Consider the following 17,230-nt stretch of genomic DNA (forward strand, 5'->3'; position numbering starts at 1 on the left):
TGTATCCATTCAGCCAGTCTATGTTTTTTGGTTGGATCATTTAATCCATCTACATTTAAGGTAATTATCAATATATATGTTTCTATTACCATTTTCTTAATTGTTTTGGGTTTGTTATTGTACGTCTTTTCCTTCTCTTGTGTTTCCTGCCTAGAGAAGTTCCTTTAGCATTTGTTTTAAAGCTGGTTTGGTGGTAATGCATTTTCTTACCTTTTGCTTGTCTGTAAAGGTTTTAATTTCTCCATCAAATCTGAATGAGATCCTTGCTGGGTAGAGAAATCTTGGTTGTAGGTTTTTCTCTTTCATCACTTTAAAATGTCCTGCCACTCCCTTCTGGCTTGCAGAGTGCTGAAACAGCAGCTGTTAACCTTATGAAGATTGCCTTGTATGTTGTTTGTTGTTTTTCCCTTGCTGCTTTTAATATTTTTTCTTTGTATTTAATTTTTTATAGTTTGATTAATGTGTCTTGGCCTGTTTCTCCTTGGATTTTTCCTGTATGGGACTCTCTGTGCTTCCTGGACTTGATTAACTATTTCCTATTAGGGAAGTTTTCAATTATAATCTCTTCAAATATTTTCTCAATCCCTTTCTTTTTCTCTTCTTCTTCTGGGACCCCTATAATTCGATTGTTGGTGCATTTAATGTTCTCCCAGAGGTCTGTGAGACTGTCCTCAATTCTTTTCATTCTTTTTTCTTTATTCAGCTCTTTAGTAGTTATTTTCACTACTTTATCTTCCAGGTCACTTATCCATTCTTCTGCCTCAGTTATTCTGCCATTGATTCCTTCTAGAGTATTTTTAATTTCATTTATTGTGTTCTTCATCACTGTTTGTTTGCTCTTTAGTTCTTCTAGGTCCTTGTTAAACGTTTCTTGTATTTCCTCCATTCTATTTCCATGATTTTGGATCATCTTTACTACCATCATTCTGAATTCTTTTTCAGGTAGACTGCTTATTTCCTCTTCATTTGTTAGGTCTGGTGGGTTTTTACCTTGCTCCTTCATCTGCTGTGTGTTTCTCTGTCTTCTCATTTTGCTTAACTTACTGTGTTTGGAGTCTCCTTTTCGCAGGCTGCAGGTTCGTAGTTCCCATTGTTTTTGGTGTCTACCCCCAGTGGCTAAGGTTGGTTCAGTGGGTTGTGCTTCCTGGAGGAAGAGACTAGTGCCTGTGCTCTGGTGGATGAGGCTGGATCTTCTCTTTCTGGTGGGCAGGTCCACATCTGGTGGTGTGTTCTGGGGTGTCTGTGACCTTATTATGAATTTAGGCAGCCTCTCTGTTAATGGGTGGGGCTGTGTTCCTGTCTTGCTAGTTTTTTGGCATAGGGTGTCCAGCACTATAGCTTACTGGTCGTTGAGTGGAGCTAGGTCTTGCCGTTGAGATTGAGATCTCTGGGAGATTTTCACCGTTTGATATTACGTGGAGCTGGGAGGTCTCTGGTGGACCAATGTGTTGAACTTGGCTCTCCCACCTCAGAAGCACATCCCTGACGCCTGGCTGGAGCACCAAGATCCTGTCATCCACATGGCTCAGATTAAAAGGGAGAAAAAAAGAAAGAAAGATGATGAAATGAAATGAAATAAAATAAAATGAAATGAAATAAAATAAAATGAAATAAAATAATATAAAATAAATTTATTAAAATAAAAAATAATTATCAAAAAAGATTTAAAAAGTATTAAAAAAAAGAAAGAAGGGAGCAACCAAACCAAACCAAAAAACAAATCCACCAATGATAACAAGTGCTAAAAACTATACTTAAAAAAAAAAGGGACAGACAGAACCCTAGGACAAATGGTAAAAAGAAAGCTATACAGACAAAATCACACACAGAAGCATATGCATACACACTCACACACACACACACACACACACAAAATATATATATATATATATATATATATATATATATATATATATATATATATATATATATCGTGGCTCCCAAAGTCCACCTCCTCAATTTGGGATGATTTGTTGTCTATTCAGGTATTCCACAGATGCAGGGTACATCAAGTTGATTGTGGAGATTTAATCCGTTGCTCCTGAGGCTGCTGGGAGAAATTTCCCTTTCTCTTCTTTGTTCACACTGCTCCTGTGGTTCAGCTTTGGATTTGGCCCCGCCTCTGCATGTAGGTTGCCTGAGGGTGCCTGTTCCCCGTTCAGACAGGACAGGGTTAAAGGAGCAGCTGATTCAGGGTCTCTGGCTCACTCAGGCTGGGGGGAGGGAGGCGTATGGAATGCGGGGCAAGCCTGCGGCGGCAGAGGCCAACATGACTTTGCACCAGCCTGAGACGTGCTGTGTGTTCTCCCAGGGAAGCTGTCCCTTGATCACAGGACCCTGGCAGTGGCTTGCTGCACAGGTGTGCTTGCACACAGGCTTCTTGGGGGCTGCAGCAGCAGCCTTAGCATCTCATCCCCGTCTCTGGGTTCCGCACTTTTAGCCGCGGGTCGCGCCCGTCTCTGGAGCTCCTTTAAGCGGCGCTCTTAATTCCCTCTCCTCGCGTACCAGGAAACCAAGAGGCAAGAAAAAGTCTCTTGCCTCTTAGGCAGGTCCAGACCTTTTCCAGGACTCCCTCCCGGCTAGCCATGGCACACTAGCCCCCTTCAGGCTGTGTTCACACAGCCAACCCCAGTCCTCTCCCTGGGATCCGACCGAAGCCGGAGCCTCAGCTCTCAACTCCCACCCATCCCGGGTTGAGCAGACAAGCTTCTTGGGCTGGTGAGTGCTGGTTGGCACCGATCCTCTGTGCGGGAATGTCCCCGCTTTGCCCTCTGCACCCCTGTTGCTGTGCTCTCCTCTGTGGCTCCGAAGCTTCCCCCCTCCGCCACCCACAGTCTCCGCCCACGAAGGGGCTTCTAGTGTGTGGAAACCTTTCCTCCTTCACAGCTCCCTCCCGCTGTGCAGGTCCCATCCCTATTCTTTTGTCTCTGTTTCTTCTTTTTTCTTTTGCCCTACCCAGGTACGTGGGGGAGTTTCTTGCCTTTTGGGAGGTCTGAGGTCTTCTGCCAGCATTCAGTAGGTGTTCTGTAGGAGCTGTTCCACATGTAGATGTATTTCTGATGTATTTGTGGGGAGGAACGTGATCTCCACGTCTTATTCTTCCACAATCTTAAAGTTCCTCTCTACTGTCATTTTAATAGCATTAAGGGAGCAAGACTGTTTGTTCAGTCTATCATAGAGAAGTATTTTTATATCACTTATCACTATGTGAAAATATTTACTTTTCACATATCACTATGTGAAAATATTTACTATGTGAAAATATTTAGTTTATCTCCTCAGCTACTCCACCCTATCCCCCCCAACACACACACACACACACACACACACACACACACAGCAGAATCCTGTCTTTTCCACTACCCTTAACACAACATCTAGCATACAGTAGATGCTAATAGAAAACTATGTTTAAAATCATAGGAGAGTCTTGGCAACAATTTTTGGGATATGACACCTAAAGCAAAAGCAAAAAAATCAAAAATAAACAAGTATGACTATATCAAACATACAAGCTTCTGCACAACCAAGGAAATGATCAACAATGAAAATGCGACCAATGCAATGGGAGAAAATATTTGCAGATCATATATCTGATAAGAGGTTAATATCCAAAATACTGTATATAAAGAATTCATATAATTCAATAGCAAAAAACCCCCCAAATAATCCAATTTAAAAATGGGCAAAGGATTTTCCAAATAAGACATTCAAATGATCAACAGGTACATGAAAAGGTGTTCAACCTCACAAATCATTAGGGAAATAGAAATCAAGACCACAAGGAGGGGGGATTCCCTGGCGGCGCAGTGGTTGAGAGTCCGCCTGCCGATGCAGGGGACACGGGTTCGTGCCCCGGTCCGGGAAGATCCCACATGCCACAGAGCAGCTGGGCCCGTGAGCTATGGCCACTGAGCCTGCATGTCCGGAGCCTGTGCTTTGCAACGGGAGAGGCCACAACAGTGAGAGGCCCGCATACTGCGAGAAAAAAAAAAAACCCACAAGGAGACATCACGTCACACAGGTCACAATGGCCACCATCCAAAAGACAAGAAAGAACAAATGCTGGTGAGGATGTGGAGGAAAGGAAACCCTTGTGCACTGCTGGTGGGAATGTAAATTGGTATAGCCACTATGGAAAATAGTATGGAGGTTCCTAAAAAAATTAAAAATAAAACTACCATATGATCCATCAATCCCATTTCTGGGTATATATCCAAAGGAAATTAAATTGCTATGTCAGAGCAATATCTGCACCCTCATGTTCATGCAGCATTATTTACAGTTTCCAAGATATATTAATAACCTAAGTGTCCATCAATGCATGATTGGATAAAGATGTGGTATATATACAATGGAATACTATACAGCCATAAAAAAGAAGGAAATTCTGCCACTTGTGACAACATGGATGGACTTTATGAGCAGTATAAATGAAATAAGTCAGAAAGAGAGACAAGCACTACATGATCTCACTTACATGTGGAAGCTTAAAAGAAGAAAACAAAAAAACTAAAAACACCAAGCTCACAAAAAAAGATCAGATTTGTGGTTACTAGAAGCAGGGGATGGGGGAATTGAATGAAGGTCAAGAAGCACAAACTTCCAGTTTTAAGATAAATAAGTACTGACGATATGACATACAACATAATGACTATAGTTAACACTGCTGGAAAGTATATTTGAAAGTTGCTAAGAGAGTAAATCCTAAAAGTTCTCATCACAAAGAAAAAAACTTTTTCTTCCTCTTTTTTCTTGTATCTATATGAGATGATATATGTTAAGTAAATTTACTGTGGTAATCTTTCACAATATATGCATGAAGTCATTATGCTGTATACCTTAAACTTACACAGTGCTATATATCAATTACATCTCAACAAAACTGAAAGAAAAAAATAAATTAAAGTCCCCCCCACCCCCCGACCAAAAACACAGGAGAAATTCCCACCACAAAAAAGACACAGCATGGTAGACTCATTTTGGTCAGCTCAACCTCACCTACTCCTTTCTCCTACTAAGAGATTCTCATTATATTAAGTGGTACCCAGATCCAGGCTATGTTAATCAGAATCTATCCACAGAATTTTTTAAAATCAAGCTACAAAGCTCTTTTTCTTCTTTGATCAAAAAAACATAAATATAAATGAGGAAGTACAGGTGACCACATTATCCGCCACATAATAAAAATCCGAGAAAAGAAAATCAGACCTGTCCTAAAGAAACAGTCATGAAAAGTAAAAAAGAAAATCTCCCAACAACATTCAAGTATCTGATTTCATTTGCATATAGTCTCCAGAGAAGTGATGGTTCCAATCTTCCCAACATTTGGTTGTTAAGCTCTTCCTTTTATGTGTGTAAGCTACTCAGTCCCTTATTCTGTCAATTTATATCCCCTTTTTGTTTAAGCTAGGTCAGGGTGGGTATTTGCTTGTGCTAAGGTATATATTCTTTATAATGAAGCATACTCAATTCCTAACGAACACATGCAAATTCCCATTTTATATTGTTTACATTTATTTACCAGAAATAAATGCAATTTTTCATTTATTTAGATTCCATTACATGAAACAGAATATAATTTCTTTCTAGTTCCCATCTTTCTAAATACCCTTAGTTAAGCCACAGACTGCTGCTACTGCCAATCAACACCTGCTGGAAGGATTTTATGTAGGTAGAAATAATCACTGTTTTCTCCTCCAAATCCCATATGTGAAGAGGGGAAGATTCACTAGAAGAAAAAATAACCAATGTAATTGTTCCCTTTTAAAATGAAACTGTACTTTCTCATGATCTTAACATTCAGCTTTTGTTAATACAAACTGGCCATTGCCAGTAAGTTGTATTATAAGGAATTTGTTCTTTCCTTGAATTGAAAAAGGGGAACCTGTTAGAAGTGGTAGCTTGCAGATGTTTCTTATTGAATAAAACTGGATGGACTGAGTAATCCTACCCTATTATTTTTAAACATTTCTAGATCTTTTTCAATGCAACTGACAGAGCACCATTTAAAACAAAATTTTTAAAGTTCAGGGGCCACTTACTGCTTCCAGTTGTTTCTTCTTCTGCACTAGTAATTCCAACATGAGGTTGACATTGGCCAAATCAAGATTATCTTGGTCAGTTCCCAACAAATCCTGAAATATTTGCCACCTGTGGCCATTCTAAAAACAAAGAAAAGAAGAAACACAACTTCCTAAGACAATTGTTTCAGAGAGTCAAAAATAAATGTTTGCTACTTCCTAATATGCTTATTAGATAACATATCAAAAATAAACTATGACATTCCAACCTATTCCTTCCCCAGCTAGTGGCTCCCCAATGCCTTCTAATTATAATTTAATCACTATTTCTCCCCTAAATAAATTTAAACAATGGATATGAAAGGCATATTTAAGACATGTTAAGTCAGCATCTCTAAAGGTATAATTCTCTTCAAAATAAGTGCCTGGATTTTAATTACTTGTCTAACCATATTTGCAACTTTGTATTTGGTAAGGTATTAATTTAAGCTCATTTGCTTCAATAATTTGGGCTAATCCTCTTAAACTGAGAGTCTTTTTTTTCAAATTACCACCCATAGTTTCACCCTGCCATATAATTCTTCAAATGTAATGTATTACAAGCCAACTCTGGCTCTATGTAATCTCACCAGACCTTTCAAAAGATAAGAGTAAATTTTAGACAATGCAGGTAAGAAAGTTCTTTATTGAATAGAATAATCTTAAATCTCCTTTAAGAAAAATCAATAATATGCTAAGCTTTAATACCTAATTAATATTAAACCAATAAAAACAGCAAATTGATATTTATTAAAAATAGTAGTAAGAGTTGAAACATACGGTGCTACTCACTGAGTGGTCCAATTTGAACCTCTTTTCCTCAAATCTTTGCTTCTGTTTGAGAATGAGCTCATTCACTGAAAACAGAAACAAAACAAAAAGCACACAAAATCTATATTTTTATTAAATGTATCGTCCAATTGTTCTGTTTAGATGGATTCTATTTAACTTTAAAAAGTCCCAAACCTTAAAAAATGCTAAGCAGAAAATGCTAAGTTTTTATTTTATTTCAAATTAGAAGCAGTTTTGCCGCAGCTACTACTACTACAACTACTATTATTACCACTACTATTACTACGAGAGGAGAATTCTTCAGAATATGTACTTTCTCTTACATGTCTCAATGATGACACTATCAGCACTTGGAGAAAGACAAGTCTTCACTGTATGAGATCGTCCCATGCTCTACAGGGTAACTGGCCGATTCTATGAGGTAGGCACTAAAGATTTTTATTTGTTGTTCTTTTTGTTTGTGACTTTTCCATAAATATCATGGCAAACACTGTCAGTTACCTATTCATAAACCATTCTAACCTTTTTTAAAAATAAAAATAGGATTTTTTTCCAAATGTCAGAATGCCAACTGTCACATACTTTCAGAGAGGCTAGATCCTTCACTGGCCCCATGGTATGAATCTTGACTAACCTAAGCCAATCTAGTCACACACTCTTGCCAGCAATTGATGGAGGGTTAACTATGTGACCTAATTTTGACCAATGAAGGGTATGCTGTCTTTCAGAAGACAAGGATAGAAGAAAACAAGTTCTTTTTCTCCCTTCATTAAGGGATGATATCTGGAACTGCTTAAAGCCATCTTGCAATCTTGAGGGGAGCTAGCCAAAGAACCAACACATCTGCTGGAGACAGAAGGCCAGAAAGATGGAAAGAACTTGATAATATCACTGAGATACCAACTTAACTAATTCTAAAAATTCTTTTTGTATAAATCAATACATTTTCCTTAATGTTCAAACCACTTTTAATTGGATTCTTTTGTGTTTAACACCCAATTGATAAAAAAAATAAACTGATAAAGAAAAGGACAACTAGCACTAAGCTTGTTACCTTATTAGCCTTTAATTCCTAGACATTATCCTATGGGTTATTCTTCACATTTTAGAGATGAGGGAATATTAGAAAGAGCATAAGGAAGTTACTCATGGTGACATACAATACAAGACAGAGCTGGGAAACAAACCCAACTATCTAATACTTCCCACTATACCACAATCTACTACAAATATTTTCGAACAAATCAGAGAGGTTCCAGGGCCACACTAGGAGCCAAGCTTTAAAGATTAAGTAAGACTCAACCTAAGTAAGACTTAATTCAAGACTCAAGCAACTCAGAGTAGGAAGAGAAATATATGTGATGCAGCAGTTATAATATGATAATCAGTACTATCATTGAAATAGATTTTAAAAGAACAAAGGACAAGGATCAATTAAAATATTAACAAGCAGGCTTCACACAGAAGGTGACATTAGAACTGGGCCATAACAGGCACACAGGGACTTACTAAACAGGACGAAAAGTGGAAAAGAACTCACATTAAGGGTGTGTGGGGGGAATTCCCTGGCTGTCCAGTGGTTAAGACTCAGCGCTTTCACTGCCATGGGCCTGGGTTCAATCCCTGGTCAGTGAACTAAGATTCCACGGCCAAAAAAAATGGTGTGTGCGTGGAGGGGGTAAAGTCATAAAATAGCAGGATATAAGATGATTTAAAATCAATATAGCTGAAACACAGGATCAGAGTGATTTTGTCAGTGATTAACAGGGGCTAAGAACTAAGGCTGGAACTATAGACAGATCAGAGCCTGATTCTGAGGAGTCTGTTATCTCACAAGCAGTTATTATTATAATCCAGGGAAGATAAAGGAGAGAACTTGAAATAACGTAGTGGGAATAAAGAGGAGTATGTGAATAAGAATTTAATGTTTCAGTTACAGAATTAGCTATTTAAATAAAAATTGTAACTTAAATAATTGTAATACTTAAATATGTACACCACATTGGATTTTACCAAGAAATCTCATATACCACTGAACGTGAATATTCTATATCCATAATTATAATTCTCTGGATCCTTATAATAGCCATAGTACTAAGAACAAACAATGCCTTTCTACTGCTAAAGCTTTCATTCTAGCAATTGTCTTTTCAGAGGCAGGATAGTATAGTAAAAGCACATACTCAAGCCAGACTGCTTAGGACCAAATCCCAATTCCGCCACTTACTGGCTGTAGAACTTTACACAAGTTACTTGACTTCTCTGTGCTTTAGTTTCCTCGCTGGAGGAATGAGGATGACAACAATTACCTATGTCATAGGACGGAGAATTAAATGAGTTAACTCACATAAAGCACCTGGGAAAGCACTTGGCAGTAGTAAGACGTTATGTGAGCTGCCTACATTTTTTTAAACAAGGATTTTAAATTTTGCGTGTACGTTACCTTTTACATTAAAGAATAAGAGGGTCATTCATTAGAGAGATAAAAATATTCAATTTACAAATTTTATACACAGAGAACACTAGAAAAGGGATTGCTGGGGGGTGGGGGGCAGGGGTTGGTAGCTGGAGAGAGATCATGCATCATGGAGGGACTGGGAGAGCTAAGCCTTGGCAAGAGTGTAGGAGAGCAACTGCAGAGGTGGGAGGAGAGACACCCCCTCACCCCACATGAGCCTTCCAGGATCAGGAGAGAGAAAGAGAGCTGTCAAGACCAAGGGGATAGAAAGGTGAAGAGTGAGAGTGAGCCTTTTTTGGGGGGGGCGGGGGTAGAGGAAGAAGAAAAACGAGGGACTTTACTGTAGTGCTTAGGGCATGAAAGGAAAAATCAAAATATCTGTCTTGACAAAAAAGCGCATGACTCTAATGACCAGAAAAACCTAATCCTACTTGAGTGTTTAGCTTCCAATTCTTTGCTTTCATTAAAAGTGAAGAAAGGAGTGGACTTGTTAACTAATAGGGTATTAAAAAAATTTTTTTGACTAAGTAAGTGCTTTTATTGAAGCACATAATTCAGAAGGAGATCAAAGAACTAAGTGATGTAGCAGGAACAAAGTTCCTTCAAACCCCATCAAATTATTTATGTAAGCAAAGTTTCTCATGACTTACCCTTTCAAAAATAAAAAGGAAAAATCTTAAACTTACACAATATTATATATATCTCAATTTTTTAAAAAGCTGTGATGATCCTAAATAAATAAATAAAAAGAATACAAATGAAACTGAGTCCTTGTCCTAGTAATAACCACAAATGGCAATGGAACTAATTGAGGACACCATCACACATTAAGCAGCCGATTTTCAATAAATTTTATGTCTAATACTTTATAAAATTTGTAAATATTTATTTGATCAATTGCATGTCTAATAATTACAATAACAACTCAGATAAAACATTTAAGATTTTTAAAATACTTAATATAAAATTATGTTCAAAAGAAACTTCAAGGTCTATAAGTTCTATTTTCTGTTACAGAAAAGTATGACAGATAAATCAGTAAGAATTTCAAGCATGAAATATATTATACAAGGAAAAAGTTATGTGAGCAATATGCAATTTAAGAATAAGTTCAAAGAGACAAAGAATGAAATTTCCCATTGTTAATGAAAAGTATTTATTTTTGAATCAATGATAAGTATCAAATCACTATACTATTCAGATTCTACTGCATATATTTTAAAAAGAGATAAAGCTTATTTTTAAATAACCATATTTACAATACTCCTAAAATTATATCCTTTACAAACACTTAAATTATAAAGAAAAAATGTGGATGCTCATTTAAAATGTGGCATCAATGTGGGAAGAAGTACATTATTTTTCAGAATTTTTATATGGGTCACCCAAGCAAAAAGGTTTGAAGACCACTGCTACAGAAAATGGGTAGCCCAGCCCTCTATCCATGACTAAGGTAAACGTAAAGCATTAAAAGTGAAGGGTCCTAACCTAGCAATAAAAAAGGTGCAAGTCTACCTAGAACACTTCAGAATCATAGAACTTATACTTATTTCACCATGCTCAAGAGGAAATCTGAAATTACTTTTAAAAGGTTCAAGGTCTTTTTAATCCAACCAAGAATTACAGGCACTATACAAATCATGTAAATCAGACTAAAGCAATGGGAATAGTTTTTTCAGTTCAGAAAAAACAAATGATATTCCACTTTCAGAAATAGATCTCAGTAGCATCCTGAGTGCATGGGAACCGAAGGATTTGACCATCACTGTACAAAGCTAAAGACTGGAAAGGGTGATGGGCAGTAAAACAGAAATAGATATATCAGGATAAAATGTTATTTCTATGGCTGACATAAATAATCACACTGGAAGCTGCACTATAATTAAAAGATTTCAAATATGGGCATAAAACACACTCCAATTACCCAAAACCAAAAATTTTTATCCATATAAAGAGAAGGTTAAAAACACTTCTCTGGTGGTCCAGCAGTTAAGACTCCACAATGGAGTCTTAACTCCACAATGGAGTCTTAACTCCACAATGGAGTCTTAACTCCACTCCACAATGGAGTCCTGCCCCCAATGCAGGGGGCCCAGGTTCAATCCCTGGTCAGGGAACTAGATACTGCATGCCGCAACTAAGAGGCCACATGTCGCAACAAAGATCCCGTGTGCGGCAGTGAGGATCCCTTGTGCCACAGCTAAGATCTGGCACAGCCAAATAAATAAATAAATAAATTTTTTTAAAAAAAAACTGTATCATTGACAAGATAATTTCTAGCTTAGGAAATCAGTAATTATGACTTCACTATTCACTGAATATATACATTTGAGAATATATAAAGTATGAAATTACTTTACATCTTACTGCTGTATTTTCATATTCCTTCCATATCAGTATAATGGTGTTCTCTCTCTCTCTCTCTCTCTCTCTCTCTCTCTCTCTCTATCTCACTATTTAGAAATTGACATAACAGAATTTGGACTCATTAAATTGGGTAAATATCAATACCAAAATCTTCAGACCACTGGATTCCTTTCTGTATTTAACCATTCCAAAAGAAGAAGTAATTTTCGAAAGTTATGACAACTCATAGAAGAGTGATTCTAGATGCACAAAGCAGCATCAATCCATGTTTGTGAGTTCATGGACAAAGGGTTCTGCTTTGTGGGACTTTGGTTTCCATTTCACCTAACTTAGCTCATGAAGTCCAGTCCCACAGAGTATCATACCACTCAGTGTTTCTTCTTTTCCTAAGTTCATTCTCCTAGTTTGCCACAAGACTTTATCTACCTAGAAGAACTTGGTATTCCAACAGAAAATCTTCAAAATATTTCCTTCAGAGTTCATTTCTGCTATGCAATCATCTGATGATTTTCCTGTATGAAAATATATTGGATTGTACTGAAGAGTGAAAGAGAAAAAAGGACTGAAGCCAATGTAATTTTAGAGCAGAGATAAAAAAGGAAAGCCATGGCTGAAAAGGTTCCAATTCATGATGTATTATAAACCACCAAACAAATCAAACTGCAACCAAAGCACTGGCAAGTCAGAATCTAATACACAAGTAGACACCACATCCTTAACTCTGAGTGTGTTACTCTTTAGAATGAAGAATTATCCTTTCTGATATACATACCCAGTAGTGCCCTACTTCATGCCTACCCATACCTGAAAATTAATCTTTGGAAAATTAATCTTCATTTCCAAAAACTCAAACTAAAGATTTTCCACAATATCTTAGGCTTTTCAACATGTAGAATTTTTAGATTTTTCATAATTGGCCTCTGACTAGATACTATTCCCAATCACTTACCATTTACCTTAAGGGTTCCCTATTTGTGCCTCTCTTCTCCAGTCACCATTCCTCCCTCAAAAATTCCATATCCATTGTCTTTCTTTCCCCAGTTTTACTTTTCAATCGCCTCCCCAGGTCACAGACTCTCTTCCTCCATCTAGGAGTCCTCATATACAAGTTTTATCTCCCTTCCGCCTCTCCATTAACCTTTTCCTCCATTGCTTCTCACTTCTGCCCCAGAAGTAGAAACAACAGGAATGCACAACATGATATACAGACAGGTATCTGGAACTCTGGCATTCTCCTTTAGCCTCACATTCTGTCCAGCCATCAATGTAAGAATCTAAGAGTTGTACCAGTCAATTTTTTTTTTTAATGAAACTTAAATATAATATGATATGGTACATATGGTATAGAATCAACGTCACAACCCGGGGAAGACTGGGAAAAGCACCCTGCTGAGTAGGAGAGACTGCTTACCTCTAAGCTACGTTCTCTAAATAAATTAGTGCTAACACACCCTTTTGGGAACTAAATATTTTTAAAAATTAAAAATCATTCCAAAGACTCACCCAAGAAATTAGGATACAGATGGTCAATATTATCCACAACATAGTTACACTTGGGACATCTATTATTGTCCTCCAAACTCTGATGAATACACTTGTAGCTATAAACAAGAGAAAAAATAAAATAGCTTGATTAAATCAGTGATAAATTAATAAACTAGTCACAAAATAATGCCTATTAGTTTTCTATTCCTCATTTTCAACATAAGTTATCTAGCAGTTACCAAATTTATTTCAGCTTATACTTTTATATTAGAAGATACATAGGTCATTTATTAGATAATAGTATACAAAAGTTATTTTAAAATATTATTTAAAAATAAACTCAAATAACAAGCCTACTAGATATAAAATTTTAAAAGATATATTAACTTTTAAGTTTATGCAATTTAAACAGTATATAACAACACCAAGAAAAACAAATGCCTGTAATTTAGTTAAGCAAACAGACTATCTGTATCCTTGGAATGCTGATACCCTCAATACAAAAAGAGCTCATTCAAATGAAAAGAAAATAAGAGAAGAACAGAAAAATCAGCAAGACAAAAATTAGTCATTAAGCATGGGAAATCATCACTTTCATTAGGATGAAAAATTGATTTAAAATTATATATTAGTTTTTACCAATCAGAATAGAAAAATAAAGAAAAAACTGTCAGAGTTAAAGAGTACATGTAGATATGAATAATTTCATGTACTGCTGCAGGAACTGCCATTTTCTAGAAGGCAAGTTGTATGGAAAAACTTAAGGCTGTGTATTCTCTTTCATGTAGTGATTTTACTTCTAGGAATTTATCCTATAGAAATAAGCAGATATATATATGTAGAAAGATGTCCCATTCAAAGTTATCTGTAAATAGCAAAATAAATTAGAAGCAACCAAAACACTAGGAAATTGACTACATAAATTTGTAAACATCAATCCAATGCAATGTATACAGCCAATAAAAGTCACACTGTAACATGTAACTATACGCCATGAAAAATAATCTAATAACTATTTATAGGTACAGCTGGAGAAATATGATTATGAGAAATTTTTGCCTTCTTAGATTATATATTTCTGTAATGTTTGTTTTTTTACAATTGTGTATTGTCTTATAACAAAAAACTTTGAAAATGTCATTCAACTAAACCCCAAAGAAATATCAAATCGACATTAGGAAAAAAGTCACTATATAATTATGATAGTAAATAAAAATAACCTCTAACACAGTGGATACAATTCCATTTGTTTTAAAAAATTATGTACGTGTACATTTTTTAAAACTCTTAAATTGTATTTATTAAACTATAGTTTGATTTACGATATTGTGTTAGTATCAGATGAACAGCCTCAGATTCTTTTCCATTATAGGTTATTACAAGGGATTGAATATAGTTCCATGTGCTTTATGGCAAATCCTTGCTGTTTATATATTTTATATATAGTAATGTATATCTATTAATCCCATAGTCCTAATTTATCACTCCCCTCTGGTAATAAGTTTGTTTTCTAGGTCTGTCAGTCTGTTTCTGTTTTGTAAGTTAGTTGATTTGTATTATTTTTTTAGATTCCACATATAAGTGATATAATATTTGTCTTTCTCTGCCTGACTTACTTCCTTTGTATTATAATCCCTAGGTCCATCCATGTTGCTGCAAATAGCAATATTTCACTTTTTAATGGCTAATATTCCACTGTATATATACCACATCTTCTTTATCCATTCATCTGTTGATGGACATTTAGGGTGCTTCCGTGCCTTGGCTATTGTAAATAGTGCTGCTATGAACATTGGGGTGTATGAACCTTTTTGAATTAACAGTTTTCTCCAGATATATGCCCAGGAGTGGGATTGCAGGGTCATATGGTAACTCTATTTTTAGTTTGTTTGTTTTTTTGGTTTTTTTTTGCAGTATGCAGGCTTCTCACTGTTGTGGCCTCTCCCATTGCAGAGCACAGGCTCTGGACGCACAGGCTCAGCAGCCATGGCTCACAGGCCCAGCCACTCCGCGGCATGTGGGATCTTCCCAGACCGGGGCACGAACCCATGTCCCCTGCATCGGCAGGCGGACTCTCAACCACTGCGCCACCAGGGAAGCCCTGATGTGATTTTAAATGGAATTTTTTTTTTTTTTTTTTTACTTTCTCTGATATTTCATTGTTACTGTAAAGAAATGGAACAGATTTCTGTATATTGATCTTGTATCCTGCACCTTGCGCAATTCATTTACTAGTTCTAATCGTTTTAGCCACAGCAACCAGACAAGAAAAAGAAATAAAAGGTATCCAGATCGGAAAGGAAGAGGTAAAACTGTCATTGTATGCAAATGAAATGATAGTCTATATAGAAAATCCTAAAGATTCCACACAAAAACTGAAAGCATTTAAATGTGAACATTTAAAATAAACCGAAAAAGACATTCACCATAATGTTAACAGTATGTGCCACTGGGTAATATAATTATGGGAAACTTTTTCTTTGTAGGTGTCTACAAGTTTCTATAGTAAACATGTACTGCTCCTAACAATCAGGAAAAAAAATTACTTCTAAGAAATTTAAAGGGTGATTTACATATAAGATGATTCCTAAAAAGACAGTAACTCTTTTATCCTGTGTCCAAATTACTATAAATTTGCTTCAGCTTCATAAACTGAAGCAGATTTTTATATCTACCTACTTCCCTCCACCTTATCAAAACAAAATGCTACATCCATCAGGTTGCTCTGTTCTAGTTATCATCTACTTTCTCATCTCACATTTGTTACTTGCAAGACAAGCAAAAAGAAGGACATTATAGGGAATCAATGTAGCGTGGTCTTTGGCACAGTACAGGGGCCCAAAGATTAAACACCTGGCATATAACAGGTACTCAAATATTACATACAGAACAAATGACTTGCACAGTGTTCCAGAAACAATATCTTCAGCTCCTGCAACTATGACAAGGCTAGGAATACCACATTACCAAAAGATAGGCTCCATATCTGAGAGGAAACTTCCTACATGGAAACTTCAATGAAAGAAATAACATTCTAAATTTTTTTTTCATTTTATTGCAAGGGAAAAGCATAAAGAAGATATGCAAATACAATAGATTAAGAGCTCCAACATGGGAACATTTATAGTCTGCTTAGGGGAAAAGGAAATGAGTTAATATTACCAGAATACATGACAAGATTTAATCCTTTAAAAAAAAAACCTGCAGGGAATTCCCTGGCAGTCCAGTGGTTAGGACTCAAGCAGTGCTTTCACTGCCGTGGCCCAGGTTCAATCCCTGGTTGGGGAACTAATACCCCACAAGCTGTACTGTGCAGCCAAAAAAAAAAAAAAAAAAACCTGCAAGTTCAAATAAAGCAAGTCATGAAGGAGAGACTATGAGAGGGTTATTAAAGACAGGAGACAGGGATTGACAGATAAGCAGAAGAAGGACATTTGGGGTTTTAGCAAATGGCTTTTGAAAAGAAATGGTAGTCAGAAAATGAGCAAATAAAATGACAAGAAAAACAAGCTAAATTGTTAAGCCAGATAAAGAGTTTGTCAATATACAAGAAATTATTCCTGAATCCAATAGAACATTCTCCTCTCCCTTCTTCAGCATCCTAATCATATCCCTTGTCAGTAAGCTTACTACCATACCATCCTCTCTTAGAAGAAAAAGATAGTCTAGGACACAACCAGAAGGAACTGTCCTCAGAAACAGAAGCTCAAATGACTTTTCTGCATTGTACTTGATAATAACCATCTATACTATAAAATTTAAATGAATCAAATGACACGCCACTGTATAAAACTGCAGTGATAACAAGATGCATCAAGTTTATTTTATAACATCTATTGCCTCACTACCACCTTGGGTAGACCCTCCCTAGTCTGAGAAATAGTAACTGTCTTATTCTGTACTTAATCCGTGTATGTGTTTGTCAGCCCCTCTTCTGTTTGCTCATTAAAAGCAGAGATTTGTTTTACTCATCTCTGTACCCTCAATATCTAGCACAATATCCTGTTAAAGAGCTGGAACTCAATAAATTCTGAATGCATGAGAAAATAGATATAACCAAAAAAGA

The 17,230-nt window shown here is 36.4% G+C and overlaps 1 protein-coding gene across 10 annotated transcripts in view; it reads right to left on the minus strand.

The window, feature by feature from the left end:
- The window catches only part of COP1 (COP1 E3 ubiquitin ligase), a 273,107-nt gene that overhangs the window by 212,987 nt on the left and 42,890 nt on the right, over positions 1-17,230 (minus strand). For 7 of the 10 annotated variants that reach the window (XM_067728723.1, XM_067728725.1, XM_067728721.1 and 4 more), the window contains 3 exons: positions 13,183-13,280; positions 6,843-6,919; positions 6,045-6,164 (listed from right to left, as the gene is read on the minus strand). In XM_067728723.1, coding sequence (XP_067584824.1) covers positions 6,045-6,164; positions 6,843-6,919; positions 13,183-13,280 — 295 coding nt within the window. Of the gene's footprint in view, positions 1-1,343; positions 1,519-6,044; positions 6,165-6,842; positions 6,920-13,182; positions 13,281-17,230 lie in introns of those variants that run through there. The other 3 variants (XM_067728722.1, XM_067728719.1, XM_067728727.1) reach the window with 2 other exon arrangements.

Source organism: Pseudorca crassidens, chromosome 2, assembly GCF_039906515.1.
Source record: "Pseudorca crassidens isolate mPseCra1 chromosome 2, mPseCra1.hap1, whole genome shotgun sequence".
In the NCBI taxonomy this organism is placed as follows: domain Eukaryota; kingdom Metazoa; phylum Chordata; class Mammalia; order Artiodactyla; family Delphinidae; genus Pseudorca; species Pseudorca crassidens.